This window comes from Podarcis liolepis, assembly GCF_965112155.1.
Source record: "Podarcis liolepis genome assembly, chromosome: 11".
NCBI classification, from domain to species: Eukaryota; Metazoa; Chordata; class Lepidosauria; order Squamata; family Lacertidae; genus Podarcis; species Podarcis liolepis.
The window spans coordinates 57,046,163-57,069,150 of NC_139565.1; the positions used below are offsets into that span (position 1 = coordinate 57,046,163).

General features: G+C 40.3%; 1 protein-coding gene across 7 annotated transcripts in view; it reads right to left on the reverse strand.

Moving 5' to 3' along the window:
* Window positions 1-22,988, reverse strand: part of ARK2N (arkadia (RNF111) N-terminal like PKA signaling regulator 2N) — a 59,418-nt gene that overhangs the window by 21,825 nt on the left and 14,605 nt on the right. For 5 of the 7 annotated variants that reach the window (XR_014517254.1, XM_083466118.1, XM_083466117.1 and 2 more), the window contains exons 2-3: window positions 18,869-18,964; window positions 13,424-14,240 (exon numbers count right to left, since the gene is read on the reverse strand). Coding sequence is in view for 6 of the 7 variants with exons in the window: in XM_083466118.1 (XP_083322244.1) it covers window positions 13,424-14,147 (724 nt within the window). In the remaining variant the exon portion in view is untranslated. Of the gene's footprint in view, window positions 1-2,350; window positions 7,926-13,423; window positions 14,241-16,871; window positions 17,011-18,868; window positions 18,965-22,988 lie in introns of those variants that run through there. The other 2 variants (XM_083466119.1, XM_083466116.1) reach the window with 2 other exon arrangements.

Consider the following 22,988-nt stretch of genomic DNA (forward strand, 5'->3'; position numbering starts at 1 on the left):
GCTCTTGCATTTGGGATCTGCTTGTGGGATTCCCAGAGGGATCTGGTTGGTCACTGTGGGAACAGGGTGCCGGAGTAGTGAGCCATTGGCCTGATCCAGCTTAGCTCTTCTTAACTCTCATCATAACCGACGTTTCCATTATGGAAAGCGTTTATGGGGGTGAAGCGCCGCAATGTCTGGAGGGTTCCAGATTAGAGAAAGCTAATGCCCAGTGAAGTTTACAAAAATAAATTGATAAAACAACATGGGGCATTATAGCGTCGATGCAGAGGTAAGTGGCTTCAGAAACCAGGTAGAAGCGAAAAGGAACTGAAAGGAGAGGGGAGATGTAAAAGTTTCCCAAGCAGCACCTGAGGCAGTTTAGCTAGATTTTAAAATAAACCTCACAAAACCTCCCCCCCCCAAAAAAGGGTTGGCTTTATATTTTACATTGTAATAAGAATTTTATTAATAGCTATATTAATTCTAGGTTACAATAGTTACATTTCTGAATTTATACAGTTTGGCAAGGAATACACATTTATAAATACAGTAAAAGAATAGCATAACCATATTCTCTCCAAAATCATAAAGTGAAAAGAATTTTAAGAGAAATTAACATTACTTTGCCCTTCACTGCACAAAGCTGCTCCCACCCCACCAAGAGCTTTTCACTGGGGTGGGGTGGAGGAATGATGTATCTGATATAAGTTGCTTATACTTGATTTAAATATTAAAACCCAAACAAAATCATAAAGGTATATGCAACGGGTGATATCCAACATTAGTGATAAATCAGGTAAGCCCTCTTATTTCTAATCGGAATATAACTCAGTTGGGTATTATCCATTAAGAACCAATTCAAGATAATTATTCCTTTCTCCAAAAAAATAAAAAATAAAGTTTACCAAGTAATAATTTCATGCCATGCAGTAAAGTGGACAGAAAAAATAATTTTCTGTAAGCAGTCATGAGGGGCATGACATGGCAAAGCTATGTTGGCACACTGAATTGAAATGTCTAGGGTTGACGCAGGCACCTTGAGAAAGTTATAACCTCCCCTCCTCTTGAACCCTGATCTATAAAATGGACATAACCACTTGCTATCATAGCAAAGGGAAAGACAATAAACATGTTGCCATACAAAACAAGTGATTTCTGAGCACAGGCTGTGAAGCTACACTCTACAGCAGTGAAGGCCAAACTCGGCCCTCCAGCTGTTTTGGGACTACAACTCCCATCATCCCTAGCTAACAGGACCAGTGGTCAGGGATGATGGGAATTGTAGTCCCAAAACATCTGGAGGGCCGAGTTTGGCCATCACTGCTGTACAGTATTTCATAATCTACTCAAATCAAAATTACATCAAGGTGACAACAACATGTGAGTGCGAGTGGTAGGGACTGAACATTCACAGTGTGACATGCATGTAACTGGTCATTGGGCTGAAAGCAGATGTTTTTCCTAATGGAAGAGATGAGAGTACCTCTTCAAAATTTGTCTCTCAACTCTCTCTCCTTGTCCTTTTTTCCAGAGATAACTGATGCTAAAGCCCAACTAGGTTTAAACAAAATTTCACACCCGGCTTGTAATTATTGGTAAAAACCTAACTTCAAGTAGCATTGGTTCATAGGTAGCAAATATTCTGCAAGTGGCTGGACTACAACTGCCATCATGCTGTGCATTACATGCTGCCAAGGGTGGATGAGAGTTGGACCCAAATAACATGGCTCTACATGAGCTAAATCTGCACTAAATCATGATTAAAGTGGGAGAGGGGAGCAACCAGGGGGCACTAAGAGGGGGAGGCAAACAGGAACATGTGTGCCCAAAGAACCTCCTGATATCTTAACAGTGGTTAAGAAACTGCAAAATGTAATATCTGGAGGGAGATTTTGATGTGTTTTTCTTTCTGCACTGTGAAGGGTTTCCATAAATAAATTGCTGTCCTAAATTTGAATCTTTTACTTAAAAGACTAAGATAAAAATATAGAAATACTAACATCATGAGTTAAGGAGGGAGAGGGGAACTGGTCTATTTAAATTACAAGACATACCGTATTTTTCGCTCTATAACACGCACCCGACCATAACACGCACGTAGTTTTTAGAGGAGGAAAATCTGTAGGCATGCCACCCATAGGCATTCCCTCCATAACACGCACAGACATTTCCCCTTACTTTTTAGGAGGAAATAAGTGAGTGTTATGGTGCAAAAATACGGTATATTAAAATAATGTAAATCGTATCAAAGATTAGTTTGTCACTCAGAACAAATCTATTCAGCCTGATGAACTGGTTTCAATCTCAAGTTGTTACGAAATGCCTGCAAGAGCCATGATGAGGGATAAGTGCAATGGCATGAATGCCATTCTTTTCTTATTAATGAAGACAATGTTCAGCTATTCCACAACGTCAGTATTCAAAATCAGAACATGGGACAGGCCACTCACCCTTGAATCTGTAGCAAGGATAGTCCTGAAACAATGCAACCAAAAAATTATTGTGCAAGTTGAAAATTAGAAGTGTTTTTCTGGGGCTCTGAGGGCAGGATCAGCAGGTGCAATCCATATAATTGCTGGACCCTGAACCACCATTTCCTCCTATGGAGAAAAGCTTTAAAGGGGTAGAAGGATCTGACAATAGGACATGTTGATCTAGAAATAAGGCTTCTCACAAATTATTTGGGGGTAAGGTTTACAAGTTGCTCCTTCGGTTCTAATAACACCACCAGGACATATTCCATTTATTGCACCACTAGTAATGATTGTTTATTTCCCCCATAATTTACAGATTAAAAAGATGAATGCACAGTTAAATCAATCAAATTGTCAAACCTATGGCATCTTCATATTCTACTTTGCAGATACCCACTGGTCAGATTGCAGGTGGTTGGTGCATAAAGCTATTATGCCTGCTTAAGGGATCTAGAGCCAGCTATGAATGTTTGTACGCCTTCCTTCCACCCCTTTCTTGAGAAGCAAATTCCCTCTTCTTGCCTCAATCATGGGCAAGGAAGGTGTCACCAGCCATACCAATGGTTAACACAAGCCAGGCTTCCTATTGTACTGGGATCTGAAAGTTGACAAACTGTGGTTAGAATTAACCATGCTTGTAATTAGTAGTAACATTTCCCTTAAGGCAGGCACCCCCAAACTCAGCCCTCCAGGTGTCTTGGGACTACAACTCCCATCATCCCTAGCTAAGAGGACCAGTGGTCAGGGATGGTGGGAGTTGTAGTCCCAAAACATCTGTAGAGCCGAGTTTGGGGATGCCTGCCTTAAGGTGCCTGGAGGGAAGGGGATTTACTTCTGAGGAGGGAAGGCACAAAGTCTTGCACAGCTGACTCCTGATCTTTTAAACACAGCTAAGAGGGAGGCAGCATTACATCTCCATTGTCTTTCAGTGGTCACCAAATTAAAGACAAACTGTCTATTGAAGAACTCTGTACAAACAGAGTTATAATAAAAAGTACTGCTTTGACACCAAAGGTATGGTAGCACTGTAGAGAAACCACAGGTTTTTACCGAAAACAAAGGTGATTATGCTTTGCACAGGTAAAGAGTGAACAGAATGCTAAACATGATTATTCATAAACATCAAAAGACCTTTCAGGGTCTTCAGTAAAACTCCCATCTATTTTCAATATTAATTTTTGCAAGGGGCTTCTAAGAACAAAATTACAATAAAATTATGCTAAAAGGATTATAGCCAGTTACAACTAGTTTCAATCTCAAAACTATTACATTGTGAGATGCCTATAGCATAACCCGACTCAGCTGATCTAGATTCTAAAACACCTGTATCATCCATTTTAAAAATATGCTTTAGAGCATGCTTGAGGCAATGATGCTCTACAAAAAAAAGCAGCCCCTGCGTGCTTGGGAAGACCTGTTAAGTTGACATGCAGTTCCAAATATATTTCTAAATGCTTAGATGCCTATTGGTACTAGAAAGGGGTACATACTAACTTCAACAAAATAATCACAATAATTTCTTAATTTTAAAAGTAGGTAAGGACAAATTCATAACGTTTTATTCAAGGCAAAAAAGGAGAGAGGGAAAAGAAAAGGTCTTGTCAAGATTATAAAAAATTACTCTACTGTTTGAAATCAATCAAGTTAATGTACACATGATTTCATATTAGGAAGATATCAAATTTACATCAAAACACTCATATCAAAATTATACAAGGAAAGATTTAACACCAAAATTGCTTTAGAAACCATTCATATTTTCTTTTACATAAAATTACATCCTGCATAGCCTTTCAACTGTTACCCTGAAAATACAGCTTTTTAAAAGCAACGTTTATTCTTAAAAGACATTGTGTAGAAGATAGGGCAGGGAAGGCAGGTACATATTTCCAAGTTATTTTACTTTCATAAAATCAGTTATGACATTAGAAAAGGGGGAAGGCCAGTGAGCAGGCACACGGCAATAAAAAGGCAGGGACCCAAAGAGTTATTCTAGGAATGCCCCAAGGTCTTGGAAATGTCTGTTGTCATTTTTGAATGCTTGTCATTGAACAGCACGTCACATTACAGCCTGCTTCCAAAAGCCCCCTCAATTCCACGAGCACTTTGCCATGTGGTACAGGAAGGTGTTATTAGAGAAACACAGTCCTTGGCCATGAAGAAGCAGTCACCCAGTTCTCTGGATGTTGGCAAGTGTTTGCAACCTGTAGTTTTAGGTCCTAAGCAGTCCTAAGCACAATTACTTGAAAGCTCCATTGAACTTAATGAGACTTATTTCTGAGTAAGCATGTTTAGGCCCACACTGCAAACCTGAAATAGATGCTTCAAACTATAAGCAATGTTGTTTTGACCTTTGTTGGCCTATAACGGAAGGGGTTATGCTGAGCTACTGTACACTGTGCAAGCAGCACATATGATTTGCATTTGAAAGCCTAACTGGAGAAGGAAAACGGAAAACTTTCAGTTTCCATTATGAAAACAAAGTTTATCTAACCAGCCACTTTATAAGGTTCATTACTCTACACAAAGCTACTTCCCAGGTGCAGAGTTTACCCTCAACCTGCAAATTACAGTAATTGAAATAATGCTTAGGCATTTTCAACCAGAGGTGTTAGGGATATAGTTCAATTATTCCTTCAAGGCTGGCTTGGAAAATGCTTGAACTGAAACATGGGTTAAAACAATGGCCACAATCCAGAGTGTCATACAATAAGCACCACATACTTCAATTTTCCACATGCTTGTGCATCCCTCGCACCATTAAATTTGCACTTTTAGGAGCTGTAGTCTATGTCACCCAAGGAGTGTGGGGCAGGTAAAATGTGAAAGTTCTACCATGTTACTAGCCACCAAGACCTGGTTTGAATAAGAATATCTTACACTGATTCCAGAAGACATACTAGCTTGGGTGAGTCACATGGGGAAGAAAATTTAGAAGCGGAATGCCACCATTGGCAGCCACCAAGAATGCCAATCTGTGCACCTTGCAATTCTGACTGGATGCCCAGAAAGTTTCTGATCTCTTAAATGTAATGATGACAAAATGGGAAGGAAGTTGGCTCTAAGGTATACTAGACCAGTGGTGGCTGATATCAGTTTGAACTGGCAGAGCCAAAGGCAAGGAGACCAGGGTGGATTAAAAAAATCAATGGTTTAAAAATAATAATAATAAAATGGATTTTTATTTTATTTAAATCAGATTTTTAAAATGAAATGCTTTTGGAGAAAAAAATCTTTCTAAAGATAAGTTTTCTATTTAAGTTACATTATAGGCCAAAGGCTATTGATCAGGAAATAAGGATCTGTTTTAAGTTTTCATGTGCGCTACAACTAAGTCTAAGGGGTTTTTTTTGTTTTTGTTTTAAATTGTTTAACCACATCAGTTAACAAACATGGATACATATGCTATACTGTTACTGTTTTAGTTAAATAAATTGTTTAAATTGTTATTAAGGAAATGATTATTTTTCTCCTTCCAATAAAGTACAGCAGAAAAGTTGCCCAAATATAAACAGTTAACTTATTAAACTTCACAACAATGTCATAATTATTTGTCTATGTATTTCTACTAGTATAACCAAATCAGTAATTTTTCATAAAACTGTAAAAACCACTCTGAAAATTTATTATTCCAAAAATGAAACCTTCGTCTGGTTGTAAATATTAAGATTATACCAGCAAGGATATATTTCTGTAAAAAAAATGATTTAAATCAAGTCTTACCGACTAGTGATTTAAATCATGATTTAAATTGATTTGATTTAAATGATTTCCTAGAGAAAGCTCAACAACTTGCCCATGAAGGAAACCATCAGTTGGTGGAGCCAGAGGCAATGACAGGCAGAAAAAACAAATTTGTGTTGCCCTCATCCTCCTCTCTCTGCTAGTTCTACAATGGCAACACTAAGGCCAGGGAGAAGGAAAATGATGGGCACAGCTACTCCAGGGACTGGTTTTAATAAAGAAAGCAGGCAGGTGGGCATTGGCTAAGGTCAGACTTGAAGCTGGTGGAGCAATGCCCCATTTCCTGTAACAGACCGGCTTCCACTGTACTAGACCCTGATGGACTTGTACAACAAACCCTTGCATGGGCTGCCTAAAAAGACTCTCTGGATTGCAGCCAATGTACTTTGTTCTTCCTCCATGGTAGGTCAGATTTTTTTTTAAAAAAAACCAACCCTTGACCAATTATTATTTTTTTACTTCAATACAGGCTTCTGGAGTTGAAATGGAACATGAAAATACAATCTGATCATGTATTAACACACACCAATTACTATTTTTCTGTTTGTGGACAGGTGGCCTAAGTGTTTAAAGCAGTCATGCTGGTACAATAAAAAACTTATTCAACCTCTTTTATTAAAAACGTCAAATTTTCTAGAAGTTAGTGTAACCCAGGGTAGACAGGCCTATTGCTTCTAACTATCTCTCAAATTCCTGTGGTCCTGGGGTAACGTGACTTTTTACCAAAACATATGCTTCCTAAATGTCACAAACACTTGTGAGAAAAATAAAGGCTAAAGAGGGGCTATGGATACTGGTTTATCAAATCATCTCGTCCATAGACTGGCCAACTTCAATCCAACAGGATCAAAGGAGAAACCCCAAAAATATGGCAAGCAATATATAATCCTGTTTATGATGCACAATCTAGATACTAGCATTTGTTTAAGAAAATATTCACAGGGTATACTGTCTGGGTACATAAGGCTGCTTTCAATTCCAAATTTGTATTTCCACATATAAACACTTTTGGCATGCAAAAGAAGCATACAAGTGAATACATTGATTGTTCCTACAGTAAGACACACACAAAAAGATCACTAAATTGTATCTTGCCAAGCTTTGGTGATGATAAGCTGGAGAGGAGAAGCATTTTAATGGTAACCTTAAGTACAAATCTGTTGTCTTCAAAAAAATCCAACACTGGCAGTTAAAAAGCCTAAACAAGAAACCAAAAAAACATATAGAATACAGCTTTTGCAGTTCAATAAAGGTCAACAAGAAAGGTTTGGGAACCATGTTAAGTTTGTGATTGATTCAAGTTGGGGTCTGCGATATTCCCATTTTCAGGAAAGATAGCTGGGAAATTGTTATTTAAAGTTGTAGTGTCGGCATTTTGACAGCTCACATAAGAATTAAAGGGCGGCTGTGGAAGCACTTGGCTATCAGGCACCTGCACAAATACCCCTGCCTGAGTAGCTGGGGAGATTCTTTGGCCAGCTAATGGTACTTTAGGTTCCCTGGGCTCCAGCTGCTGCTTGCTTTCTTCATCTGTGTCAAGGCGGGTTAGCTTTTCTATCCACATGCGAAACTTCTCCTCTGTCTGCCTCTGCATCTCGGCAAAGCAGTTCATGGCCTCTTCCAGGACACTGCCTATGCAGTTCCTATCCCATACGGTGCCCCTGTCAAGCAATCCTGGAATTTCCCTGGTCGCTCCTCCAGATCCCCCAGCACGACTGAAGCCAGCTTTAAAGACATTGAGGCCATTGCATAAGACATCATTAAGGAAAAGGTAATCACATCCATACATTAAGGCATGCGAGAACGAACAAGCTACATACTTGCTCTAACTGGTCAGGTTGATAGAATCTCTGAGAAGCACTGAGATACCTGCCCAGTTAAAAGTTCATAAGCCACCACCCCAACATAATTATTTAAATCTTTTGGCTTTCAAAACATTTTTTCAGAAGGTGAAATCAACCCTGTTTCTAAGTTTGGTGTCTTCCTCGCTGAACAAAAGCCAAAGCAGCGTAACTTTGTAAGAATCAAAATCTTGTTTTATGAGAATACAACCAACACTCAAATCTAATTTTATGCACACTCCATCTAAGTAAAACGTAAGAATACAAGAGTTGCCGTGCGAGATTAGAGCATAGTCCGTCTAGTCCAGCATTCCATTTCCAATATCTGACCTCAAAAGCAAGGTACGATGGTGGTGGCTATTCGTGGTTGTTTCGCCACGTCATCTGGTCATCAGATATATCTACTGCCTCTGGGGGTGAAGGTTCTGTTTCTCTCTCAAGGTTACTAGCTTCTGGGAGACCACCATGGATTTGATTTTACGGATTTGAATTATATTAAAATAATCTTATCTTCAACTACTGAGCGCAGAAGGGGAAACACAGAGCAGATTACGCCAAAGAAAAGCACAGGGCTGGATCCAGACCTGCCTGCAACAGAACTCTAGGTTCCCATGGGGAGAAGGGGCTTTTCAGTAATTCCTCCCTTTTGCCAACAGCCCTCTATGTCCCCACAAAGCAGCTCTGGAGGTTGAGGTATCCTCCAAAATTGTGTATGGGGTCATATTGGGGGCGGGGAGGAGAGGGGCTGCAGAAGAGGGGAAGCACTGGTGAAAAATGCCTCCTTGTATCCCATTTGCAGGATTAAGTGTGTGGGAGCTCCTGATGGATCAGAACCTTATCTGTGACTGGAAAGAGCCTTTCCATTCAGAGGGAGATGTCTGAATCCAACCCACAGTCTTTGTTTACTCTGCTTCAAGGAGAAAATCCCAAAACACAAAGACCTGTATGTGGACTTTGTGGGTGAAAACATTCCCACAGGGAAAAGTTGCTCTTGCAGATAGTCAGAACCACAACTCAAGGAGAGGATCCCAAACATGCACAAAGAAAACCCTAATTTTGAACTCTGAGCAGCTCATCTAAGTTTGCAGAAACATAATTTCCATTCTGTATTCTAATGGTAGTACATAGGTCTTCACAAATCTCAGACTTTTCTGCAAAGAATGAGGTGACACAGATTATGGAAGGTGGATGTGGGCCTGAGAGATGAAACATGAGGCACAAGTGAAGCATGGATAACGGAAGGAAAGTCTACAGATAATTTCTAGTAGTGATTAGCAAGTGACCAGCAACACACTACTGGTTTGGGACTTGCCTACGCGTTTCCATCTTATTCTCTGCAACTGTGATGTCCAGAATTTATTTTAGAGGGAAATATTACAAGTTTAGGAATTTAACTGGGCACCTGTTCTGAAATACTGACAGTGAAAAATACTGGGGCATCTCACTTGATTTGTAAGTCTCTAGCTCAGTGTGCTAGAATATGGGGAGGAGAGTCACACATAGCTGATGCTATGGGAACCTACCACAAGAATACCATGAGGGGACTACTACTGATAAATTATAGTGTTTAGGTTAGTTTTTGCATTCTTTTTCAATGGCAAACAATTAAGAGTATGACATTAGTCTGATAGATTGCTTTCTCAGGAGGCAGAGGTTAAAATTCTCAAAACCTGAGTATCAGTAGAACTATGCCTACTATCCTTATAGGAATGAAATATCTGGACTTTTATTATGGGATGCATTCTTCTTGAGTTGTTAGAAGCAATATATCTTCACTTACAGTGAAGTCCTTCAATGACTAAAAAGATCAGAGGCAACTAGATATGGAAAGGTCTGTCTTTTGAGCTCTTCTCATAAACCTGGCATTCTATAATAACAGTAGCTGCTTTTGAAGGGAAATTCAGATTTCTTCTCCAGGGCAATGTCTACCAGAAGGAAATTCTGGGCTCTCTTCTATCCTCCTCTCTTGCAGGATGACAAGAGGGGCAAAGGGGTGTTTCCTTCTGTTCGGAACACAGAAGAACTGCACTAATATGCCATGATTTACAAGATTACAATTCCACAGCCAGAGCTTTGGCTCTAGACTTGTACCCACTACAAATACAACTAATTGCAAACTGTAGGCTTTTATCCATGTTTTCAGCTGGGTGGGGCAGGGTTCTTCCCTCCCCCTCTGTAGCACCAGCACTGGAACTACACCTTGGGTTTGTCCTGCTTGCCACTGGCAAAAAGGACAAGAGGTAGTTGAACCCTACTAACACTGCTGAGGGTGAACTTTCAAAACAGCTTGCAGCAATGGTAGATTAAAGAAAGATATTCCTTTCCAACTTACAAGAAGGACATATGGTATGGTAGCTATAGAGGGGCAGGCAGAAACCTTTGTGCATGGTTATGGTTTTTAGGCAATTGTCACTCCCATTCAATTTCCAAATGACACTGTCAGTGAGTTCCTTTTTGCAGCTCTGGATAAAATAGCTCTTTCAAATTTAAAATATAATTTTACTCAAAACTTCACTGTAACAGGCCCCAATCAGATCTACCCTCTGTAGGCCCCCAAACCTAGATTTTATTAAGAGAAGGAAAACTATTCAATACAAACAGCTTAACGCTTATGCAAACTGACACTGATATAGATATTTTAATGATGGCTAGGTCTTATCTTTACAAAGGTTGCCTTGACATTTTTAAGCGATATAAAGAAATCCAAATGCACACAACTTAAAGAAGGCAAATACTTGGCCTCCACAACCCCACAGGCGTGTTTTTTGCACTAATTTCTCCAAAAATGGGTTACTTTAGGGTTATGGTACATTATTTACTCTCCTGTTTACTAGCAAAACTAAAATGTAAACAAGCAGGTACAGATTATGTACTTTTCACTTAGCTCTTCCAATTTCCCATTGTGGTGTTTTTTGCCTTCCTTAAAACTGAGAAACTCTCACCTAGCCAAAAAAAAGAGAGCTAAGATGCACTGCAAGTTCCTGAAACTATGTGTGTGCTCATGAGCACTCACCTGAAATTCCAGCTTGCACTCCTTGACTTATTTTTTACCCTAAAACAGAAATGCAACAGAAACAAAATCCTGCCCCTACTTAAACTGACAATCACACTTTCAAAAGAATCACAGTTATATAGGTTTTATATTTATATAACAAGCAAGGCAAAGGCACCGATGGAGGAGTGATCCACACTTTTAAAGACTTCATTGCTTTGCTTCATACTATGCGCCAAACAACCAATATACCCACAGTGAAACATGCCAGAGAGAAGCATTGTTAATGGAGGGCATATCACACTATTATTGTGTGGAGGCTGTGATGATGTAAAGCTTGCTACTCTTCCATTTCCTTCAGCAGAGGGAAGCTGACTTAAGGGCTTGTCTATATACAAACATTTGAACAAGATGGCCCCTGCCATTGTTCGGTGTCCCATCAGAGAAGGTTTAGACAGCAGAGATTCTGCTTTACAGAAGAGACTGTACTAGAGATCCCCTTACTTGATAGGAAGCCCAGGCTACGCCTCTATCTCCATTGTGTCTACAATGTCTGCCAGTACTTTACACCTGCACAGAACTGCACACGGGCATCAAATCAGTGGAATAAGATAGCCTGCCGTGCAGTCAGATTCTGTTAGCACTACACCAGACTAGCCAAGACCCACCAAAAACCTGTTTGTGGGTGTAATAAAAGATTCCCTGTTCAAAACTAGTGTGATATGAAAAAGGGCTAGCCTAGATATTTAGTATAAGGCAGCTTCCTATGTACCCTGAGTCAGAAAACTGGCCCATCTGAGCTCAGTACTGTCAATACATACTGGGAATGGCTCTCTAGACAGCAAGGCATTCCCTGGCAGAGATTGAATCTGGGACCTTCTGCATGCAAAACAAATCTTCTACCCATGAGCTATGGCCCTTCTTCCCAGTATGCCGGTTTTTTATATGTAGCCAGCATTTTATGTGGAAAACTATGCCATGTCCATAGTATGAAATGGTACAGTCCAGCAACAGAGCCAGTCTGCTTGGGATTAGTCCCTTACACCTAAGATTGTAAACAATCTTTTTTTAAAAAAATGCTATGTCCAGAGCAAAGCCTTAGTTTGTTCACTGATATGGCATCTCACTAGCCACTGCTGCAGTGCAACTTCCATTTATTTTAACGGGTTTGGGCAGAAAGCTCATGATATCCAAAGTGACATGGAGGCTGGGCAACTAAAAGCCCTGGCAGACTACATCCATAAGCAACTGTAAAACCCAAAGTGCTGTGCAAAGGCAGAATCCATCAAACTTTAAAAGGTTACCACTGGCAGAAAGAATACTTGAAGGGTCAAGCTGCACACACAGCATTGTAGTTTTCCTTTTAAGTCTTCCCACATCATACATAAATAGCTTTACTGAGGACACAGGTTTTAATTACAAAACTTATCTCTCTCATGCAAAGAAACAAATGTTATGTTCACCCATAAAAGATCGGCAAACCAAAAGCTTTTTAAATAGTATTTTATTTTAAGGTTGCTATAAAATGCAGTTATTTTGAGTACCATATGCCAAGTAGAAGATACATATTCCTCCTCATGCTATTTGGGGTAAAGGAATAATGCAGGCCTTAACAAATGGAAAGCTGTCCAAAATGCACCTTCCAGTATTTGATCGTAAGAATGGCCCCAATATTTGATTGTAAGAATGGCCAAGATATTTCACCTCTCAGTCACACAATATGGATGCAGCAGGAAAAATGACATTAGTAATTGTGCAATCCATGCAACAGAGGACACTGAAACCCTCTGGCTTCTGAAACTGAGGGGTAGTGTGGAGGCTATTAATTTGCAATCGATGTGCAAAATATTCCTCGTATAGGTTCTGAAGTAACCAGCTCACCTAATTGTAACACACAACGAAGCTGAACCAGTTTATCATGCACTAAAATGAAGTTGGAAAGTGCACCGTTAAATTCAGTATTGGAGAGAACGTGGCCTTCTCCAACAGCAAAACTATGCCCCATGGTGTTTCAGTTGCAGATACAGGAACAGTTGCAGCATTTTAAAAGAATAATCCATTTGTAATAAAATAGCTTCAAACTAGGCTGTTTTAAATATGTCTGTCTAAGCCACACTGATGTTAACTAGTGGGGGCAGAAAGCAGGGTCTGGAACTCAACTCACCATTACCAGTTTTTTAAATTTTCAATTCTGCAAATAAGAACATTCAAAAACCCCAGGACCCAACTTTAAAACATTTCACATACTGCAGCGCTCCAATTTACATAGAGTTGCAGTTCTCCTAGTTTATTATTTCTATTTTCTCAAGTGTCGCTCCTCTAAATTTAGCAGGACAGCTGAGAAATGACGGTAGGAGCTTTACCAGTTCAGTTTAAAAAACATCCTCTACCTGGTATCTCTGCAGTGATTGTCTTGCTGCTCCCTGAAACTTCTTCATCATCATCTGATGAACTCGTGCTTGAGTCACAGGTCAGGTCACTATCACTGGTACTGCTGTCCTGCAGCAGGTTGTATTTCTTGCGGGCAGCTGCCTCCCGTTTCTGCCTCAATAACCGAATTCTCTCTTTGTGCTTTTGGCTCCGATGACCTTTGACCTTAGCGACACGACCATTCTGCTTATCACTAGACTGCCGGTTTTTCTTTGCAGCCATTGTTGAGGTTTCACTCTCCGACCTTGACCGCCTGGATTTCCTCCCAACAGTAGACCCTGATACCGCAGAAGCGTCTCCTTCTATAGTTGCTTCAGCTTGGCTGGGCTCGTTCTCTTCTGCGGAAGACAGAGTGTCTGAATCAGCCAAGTGCCCACTGGAAGAAGGGGACAGCATGCAATGGTTGGAAGAGTCACTCTCATAAACACGGCCAGCTGTTGGTTTGTCACTCTCTGTTGATGCTAGCTGAGATTCTGACGAGTCTCGTCTCAGTTCCATCAGCAAGCATGGCATCGAGGCAAGCACTGTCGAATCCTCCACAGCAGCTCCGCTCTCTTTCTGGGCATGCATTTCTAGTTCTACAGGTCCCTCTTCACACAGAGCTGCTTCTTGTTTTTCTGGGAGTTTTGATGGAACCTCTGGGTCAATGAGTTCTTCTACTTTGTCTGCTGCCTCCATCTTCATTTCAAAATTTTAAGTCTCTCCTGGTCTCAAAGCATGGATCACAGAGTCTAGCGGACAGCGCAAATTAGCCAAGGGCTTCAGGAGGAAAGCAACCTGCAGGAGAACACACAGAACAAATGAACAGGTTTGGCAGTGACATAGTAGCAAAATTACGGTACTTTATGGAGAATTTGAAACAACCATGGGAGAGTGCAAAGGATCGTGCTGGTTATATAGAAGAAATCAATAAGTTTACTGAAGCCCTTTATTTTAAACTGGCAACTCAGTTGGGGCTTAACACTTTCCCAACAAATTTCAGGCTCACCCCCCCCCCCACAATACTTCCCAGAGAGGGTCAAGCTGTGCTGAAGAGTCAAGAAATTAACCTCTTGGGGACTTCTGTTAAGACAGGCTTTGCTTCAAACATAAGGTCCAACTAAAGAGCACATTTGGGTACACTACGGAGTTCCAGCCCAAGGTTTCTTGCTAGCAATTTAGTGGTGTACCAGTGGTGTGAAGCAGCACTGGGCCCAGGAGGGAAAATTCTTCCCATTTATCAGGAATCAGAACAGTGGCAGAAATGACCATTCACTCAAGTAGTTTGGGCACACACACGCCTCCAATTGATATTGAAGTCTGGGAGCTGATCCAAATTCCTCTCCATCAACAGCAGTAAGAAGCAAAGGCCTCCTTCTTGCAAGGCTTTCAGATCAGCGCACAATAGTAAGCAAATAGATCAGTTCCCCTTTCCTCATTAAAGTGAGACCACAAGCTTCCAGGTGCCATGAAGGTTGATCTCCCTCATTCCATCACTACCAAGCCAACTATGGACAATAGCAGTACTAGGAAAAAGAACTGAAGCCTGACAGAAGACCAGAAGCAGAATGACTCAGAACTGTACCCAATTGCTCAAACATATAACTCAGTATATGGAATGTTATCTCAGCCTAAATTATTATTACTCAGGTTCAAGGGTTGATGCCAGTTGCTCACATTCACAATAATAATGACGGTGGGAGATCAGGTAGGACTTCAAAATGTGTATACGGCAGACAAATTTAGACTATATCCTATTTAGACCATATCAGGACTTAATCTTCATATTCTATCAAATAGTTAACATGGGTCTGCATCCCGACTCATGTCTTTCTGTGGCTACATTAATATTTTTCTTTATCTATTTATCTATTTCTTTAGCTAACCTTTTAGATATTTGGTTTCCATGGTCAGATTTCATAGGCTTTAATACCGTACAGTTTTACTATGAGTATCATTTCTGTCCAAAGAAATGTCCACTGGTTTGGGGACCACCTTCTGGATTTTGAGCCTTCTATGCCAGTACTGCCCACTTGATAAAATGTTTCTCCACAATGACTGTGCTCTTTAAAATAGTCAAGTGTGCTTCTTACAGTTTAAAATCGGGTGCAGAAAAATGTAATGCTTACAAAGCAATACAGGTACTTTTTTTCAGAGAGAAGTGGCACAATGCTAAATAATTCTGTCCACATGTCCCCTGTCCTGTCCCCCAGTCTCAAACAAATGCACTGCTCTTCCAACATTAGTGGCTCAGTGGACAAAGCCCTGGTTGGGGGACACTAAAGTTGTGATCACCTTCCCTGGCTGGGTGGGAGTTTAAAGTTCTCTGATGATAAACACAGAGGAAATGAATCACTTTGAACAATGAGAAGTGTTATAGAAACGATCACCTTAAGATACAGGGAAATTCCACAAGAAAGGTGTTTTAAAGTAGACAGCAGCCTACTTTTAAAAACAAAACATGTGAAGTGATTCTTAGGATTCTGCATGTCATGTGTGGCCATAAGACTCTTCATGCACAGCTATGCTGAATGAAAGTGCTTCAGTTATATTTATACTATATGTGCTTACTAGGGATAGGTATTTAAACCAGACTAGAGGTGATTCATAGGTGGGAAATGGCAAATGTCACTATCTAGAGATGCTTAAACATTACACAGAAGCCCCTCTGGTTTCAGTGGGACATAAACAAGTTTAAAGGTTGAGCTGGAAAGAGGGCCAAGACTGCCTACCTGTTATACAAGTCTGAACCGACCTAGGAAAAGGCTTTATACCAAGTCAGACCATTAGTTCATCTACCTCAGTATATAACTGGCAATAACTGGCAGCAACTCTGCAATGTTTCAGACAGAAGTCTCACCTAGCTGTACCTCAAGATAGCAGGGATTGAAAGGGGGCCTTCAGCATGAAAATCAGCTGCTTTACACTTAGCAACAGTATAAGAAAAATACACAGAGGAAAGCTACAAATTTACTTCACTGAGCATGCCAATTGTAAATTATTTTACAATTACAGTGGTACCTCGGGTTAAATATGCTTCAGGTTACAGACGCTTCAGGTTACAGACTCCGCTAACCCAGAAATAATACCTCGGGTTAAGAACTTTGCTTCAGGATGAGAACAGAAATCGCACAGCAGCAGCGGGAGGCCCCATTAGCTAAAGTGGTGCTTCAGGTTAAGAACAGTTTCAGGTTAAGAACAGACCTCCGGAACGAATTAAGTACGTAACCAGAGGTACCACTGTATCACTGTATTTCTAAAACTAGCTACATGGAAAGGATCACTTCATCACAGAGTGAAAGAGAAATATAGAGAGAATGTGAAACAAAAATAACTTTCAGTATTTACTTAACCATTAACTATAAAAAGTATTAAGGGCCATGTTCTTCAGACTTCTCATTTATAAACAGAAGTATGCTGCTGGCTTACTATGCAAGAAGACAAGCTAAGTACTTGCTTAGAAGTAAACGTGCCGCTCACGGTGCACTGATATCGTTACTTCATGCAACATTCAGGTTCTTCTTTAAGGTCTCGTTTACAAGTACTGGCCTAGACTGACCCAGATAAACTTGCGAGATGTGGCAGAGGAAACAGTATAAGATGAGGCAACTGAATATGAGAAAACATTTATTTCTATCCCTGAAAAAAATTCAGCCACAATGTTATCTTTTTAATTCAAGCTCCGGTTAATAGAGAGTAGTATAATTAGGAATTCATCAGCCCAGCATCCACACCCTTTATGAAAAGGAATCTTATGCTTCATAGAATCATAGAACTGTAGAGTTGGAAGGGACCCTGAGGGTCATCTAGTCCAACCCCCTGCAAGGCAGGAACATGCAGCTGTCCCATACAGGGATCGAACCTGCAACCTTGGTGTTATCAGCACCATGCTCTAACCAACTGAGCTATCCAAGGCCCATGTTTATCTAAAACAGATTTGATGAAATAAATACATTTTATAAAAGAAAGAAATGCTTATCTAAGCATTTTTTCTCTTCAATGCAACATTCTGACCTCTAGCTGTTTCCGGCTTATTTAGGAACCTTGGAATGTGCCTTATATAAAGTCAGACCACTGATCTATCTAGGTCAGTATTGTCTGGACTGGTTGGAGAACCTCAGGCCCAGGGTTCAAATGAGGTACTCCAGGAATCTCTCAGGCCACACACTCCTGACCCGCCCCCGCCCCGTTCTGCATCCTCCTCAAGTGTTTTTGCCTGAGTGGACTGTGTGCTTGAACTGTGACTATGTTTTTGGGTGATAACGCCAAGGCCAGTGCCTCCCTACAACGCAGCGTTGCCCATCATCACTCCAGGCTGATGTGACCCATCTCCAAGGACATGAGCACACGACTAGCAGAGTCCAAACAGAAGCTGAGCCTTGAGGTGTAACATCTGAGCCTAATTTATTGCACACAAAATCAAAAGTAACAAAACAAAGAAAATATGCCTTCTCTCTGCGTCTTTCTTCCTCGGAGAGAGAACTGCAAAAGCAATAGCTACACAGAACGGAACAGCGTATCTCAATTTCTGCTCACAAGACTCCAACAATCAGTGCTAGAATGTAAACAAAGACGTGTGACATGTCACAATCCCACACATCTGCAGCCTAAGTGGAGGACAGAGAGTTGCGTGCAAGTGTAAAACCCGTGACTTTTGCAAGGCTGGAATGCAAAAATAGCAAGTCACAGCCACTACTCTACCCATTTTGCCTCTGGTAACACCTGCCACTGCATGCAGCCCACAGAAGGTTCCCCACAAATAAACTCCAGGCCCTTGGCCTGAGGTTTTCTGACCCATGGTCTGCCCTGACTGACGTTAGCTTTTTAACGCTTTTTAATGCTTCAGATATATTTCCCCAGCTCTTGAACTCTGACCTGCTGCATGCAAAACACATGCTGTACCAATGAATTACAGCAAAACACATACACTGGACATACATAGATAAGCTAAGACAGTTTAAAAGATTCTATACAATATTTAGTCAAAGAACACACAGAAGAGTTCAACTACTTGAGAGTGGGTAGTTAATTTAGCAACTTCTGTTTCTAGTGGCTACCAAAGCAGCAGTTGCCTCAGGCTAAATTCGCACTCATGGAGTTGTAGTTAACAATGTTCTACTCTGAGTAGAGCCATATGAATAAACATACCTAAGTTACTTATGTCCATTACTTTCAGTGGGTCTACTCTGAGTATGACTGTGAGTATCAATGTGGATACAACCCATCCAATCTAACAGTTAATATGCAATAGGAGAGAAATTACCACTTACAAGCTCAGTTTTTTGCTGCGTAGTTATTTGATGTGATAACTGCCTCTTATCTATGACAGTTAATAAAATTGATACATTATGGATTGTCTTGTTATTTCTCATGCTCAGATGATGAAAAGAGCTGTTGTACATGAAGAGTATAAGATAAGGACTCACCCTTCAGCTACTGCTGTCACTGCTGTACCTGTTCTGAGGACAGAAGACTTGAGTGACCAAAGTTGTCATTCTGGCTGTTTTTGACCACCAAACTCACTACAAAAGCAAACAAAAACTCACATGTAAAAAAAATTTTTTTTAGCGAAGCGAAACAAACAAAACCAGCAAAAGTTTAGCAGGTTCTTATCATTCAACAAGTTTTCAAGAAAGGTGAAACCGAATCAGTAGGTTCTTCTCCTTATATAGAATTCCCTATCTGTATATATATATCCACAAGCATGGCCGATACTACTAAAGATTATCTCCTTTGCAAAGCCTGTACATTGCGCAGGAACACAAATGCATTTTCCTTACTCATAAGCCAACAGTTAACCTTCTCTCTGGGTTATGAGTATGCTGCATTAGAATTACAATTGCAATTACAACAACCATTTGTACATTTAAACATGAGGGAAAGCACTCCATATTTTTTTAAGTCTAGTCATTTTATTTAACAAGGGACAGTGGTAAATGCCTGCCTGACCAGCTCTCTTTGCTGACACATCAGTAACCAACCACAGACTGAAATTTTGCAAGATTCACTACTTAACCCTGGCACGTGTTTAATCAAAAGTCAGCCTTTTCACATATGTCCAGCCAAATTCTTGACTGCAGAAAAGACAAGTGCATGAACTTTAGACAATGGCATACCCATGTATTTTTCTTACACCAGTGGTCACTGAACTTTTTATTGAGACCTATCTTTGCTATTTTCAGATAACATTCTCTTACCTTCTGGTCACTATATGAGTGGATGTCTAATAGGGTTCCAAATTAAAACCAACTGCTGTAATTTGTCATCAATCTTTATCCCAGTTGGTTTTTGTCCTGGATCTGAATTAATGTTATGGATGTATGTCTGTATGTATAATTAAGAGTTTTTAATTGTTTTTCTAAATGCAACATGCAATATTGTAAATCACATCAATATGCCTCATGGGAAGTAAATAATAATCATCCAATTTTGAGAGGCTTCATTATGACTGTAAAACCAACATTCTCACTCATATAAAGCCATTCACACCTCATGAAGGAAAGAAAAGGACAGTGCTTGCATCCTCTCTCTCACAAACCCCACTATGTACATGTTGGGCGGAGGAAGGTCAAAAGCAAGCAACCTCACGTGATGATAATCAGTCAACGCCTGTGCAAGGCTACAATTAACTCCAAAAAAGATGTAAATATATTACAATGATGCACCAGACCATGGTTAGCGAAGGCTTCATTTTTCTTTCAATGTATTTCTGCAGGTTTAAGCTGGTAAAAAGGCTCATAGTGTTGTTTTTTAGGTCATAACTTTGAAGGAAACCAGACATTTCAGTTGAAGTCTAGCACTTACTAAATGTTTTGAGAGTTACAACAGGAGTGCTAATTTAAGTACTGTACTGGGGTGGAATTGGAATGCTGTAAGAAGAGTTTTCTTGTCAAGCTTCTCCAAGTAGGCTTCACTGAGTTTTGATGACAAGCTACATCTGCATTACTTGATGCTGAACAGCAAAAATGGTAAGGATGACTAGTTCAAGTAGGGTAGGTTATGTGTGTGGGGTCCCCCCCCAATCCTGGGGAAATTAAAGAGTACCTTCCTGCAAGTAAATATTTCACCATGCTGAACAGTTGTCCAGTGGTCCATAGTCTTATAATTTTGCTCATCCCCAACTACTGGCCATGTTGGCTGAGAGTGATGGGAGGAACTGGAATTCAACCACATCTGGAAGGACATAGGTTCTACTATCCCTGCAATAAGGGGGGTGCAGCAAAAATGATGCATCTCCACTCCACTCCATTCTATACTTCCATCACATTTTCTTCCTCAATTTTCTTTACAGCCACAGCTGCAAAGCTAGGATTCTAGCAAAATCACCTAGGTATATACTTTCGCTCGTATCTAGTTAAAATTATTTGCAACACAAAGAAACCTAAAAGCTAGCCTCTTTTCTTTAAAAACTAAGGTTGAGTCAAGTTGGTGTGGAAGACGACCTTTTGGAAGGTTGAGTTCTCCCCAATCAAACCACCTACCCTAATCTTAACCACTTCACTGCCATCTGCATTTCCCATTGATCGCTGCTTCATCAACATTCTTTATTTGATGTCATATGTAACCAGCCTGATTTAGCTATATGTTGTTGTCATTGAAGGCAAACAAAACTAATTCAGAGAGCAAAGCTTCATCTTGGCCATGAGTCCTGGAAGACCTGCTCCCGGCCTTGCAGGTCTTTTTATTCACCTGGCCTGGGAGGGTGGTGCCCTAACTGACTCCAGCTTCAAAAGCTAAGGTTGCTGAACAGACTATTATTGAGCTGCGGTATTGTTGGGGGGGGGGGTTGTTACTGTTACTGATATTATTATTATTTTGTATCTTTATTTTAGATCTTATGATTTATGTGGAAATTGTTCAATTTGGCTGTGTACCTTTTGATGTTTTATTTATTGTTTATGAGTACTTATGTCTGTAATAATGTAATTTTTTCTATGTTGTAAGCTGCCTTGATTGATTGATTGTTCATTAACAAGCACAACAAATGGGCAGAAAACAGTCCCAGTCGCAGGATTAATAGATAGTATTAACAGATCTATTAATAATATTACATATGCCTTATAATTTTAATAGATCTATTACTTATGCTACATATGTCTTACAATTAGAATTCTCTAATGCTGTAGATTGAAGATTATTATAGAAGGCACACTGAACATGCTGTGCAAGTAGAGCATTTCACGCATTCAAAAAAAATATTTCACGAGTTTTCAGTTTAAGGAAGACTAAGTTTAGAAATCAAGTTTTTATGGAAGGAAATGTTTTGCCCCCATTCTACCAAAGGCTCTGGGAAATTACTCTGGCACTTCACCAGACAATTAATAAATTAGCCTGAGCAGCCACCCTAGACGCAGTGGGCTCTACTCTGTCCAACTAGATGATGAGTGAAACAAGAGATGAAAGGATGAAATTAGAGCACTGTTTCAGCAAGCTTTGCATAAACAAATGAGGGTTAAGAAAACAGACTGCTTCTATTTAGTGCTCAGCAGACAATATACCCAAGCCAGCACTAAGAGGAGGGGAAGTATATTTATTACTGTCTGTAGAACATCCTGTGCATTTTGAAAGCTACAACATATTTAATAAAAGTTTAAGAAGGTGGAAACATAGGGCAGTAATGTAAATGGGACACCACATTCGGATTAACAGATATCCACTTGCTAAAACAGACTCAACTCTTCCTCTTCTCACTCTTGCAACCCCTCAAATCTGCTCGGGGGGGGGGGGTGTTGGGGTGCTTCCAAACATTGAGAGAACAGGAAAAAAGGAAGTTCCATCACATCCACTGGAATGGCATGGGGTGTTGCCCATCAAAATCTAAAAGGTGTGTGCACAATATAAAAAGCTCAAAGCCCAAACTACTGTGCCAAGCTAGTCAAAGACTCAATACAGTGGTACCTCGGGTTAAGTACTTAATTCGTTCCGGAGGTCCGTTCTTAACCTGAAACTGTTCTTAACCTGAAGCACCACTTTAGCTAATGGGGCCTCCTGCTGCTGCTGCTGCTGCTGCTGCCGTGCCTCCAGAGCATGATTTCTGTTCTCATCCTGAAGCAAAGTTCTTAACCCGAGGTACTCTTTCTGGGTTAGCGGAGTCTGTAACCTGAAGCGTATGTAACCTGAAGTGTATGTAACCCGAGGTACCACTGTACAGGCTGAGAAAAAAGGTATGATGCAACTGCATCTGCAACACAGTGGGCAATTCTAGTTATGTCTTCTCAAAAAAAGAGATCATACAACTGGAAATGGTGAGGAAAGGGGGAATTAAAATAATCAAGAGTCTGGAGAGTTTTCCCTATGTGGAAAGGCTTAACAATATTTCCTGGGAGCTTTTAAATCTTGAAAAACAATGATGTAGGGGGACATTTGTTGATTTTTTGTTTTTAAATAATAAACAATATGGAGAGAGTGGATAGGGGGAGAAACCTCTTAAAAGAACTCAGGATCCACTTCACGTCTTGATGAATTTTCTAATTTCTAATGCGAAGCCATCTAAGCTTGTGGTCATTACCACATATCATGGCAGTGAAATTGTAAGTTGCTTATGAG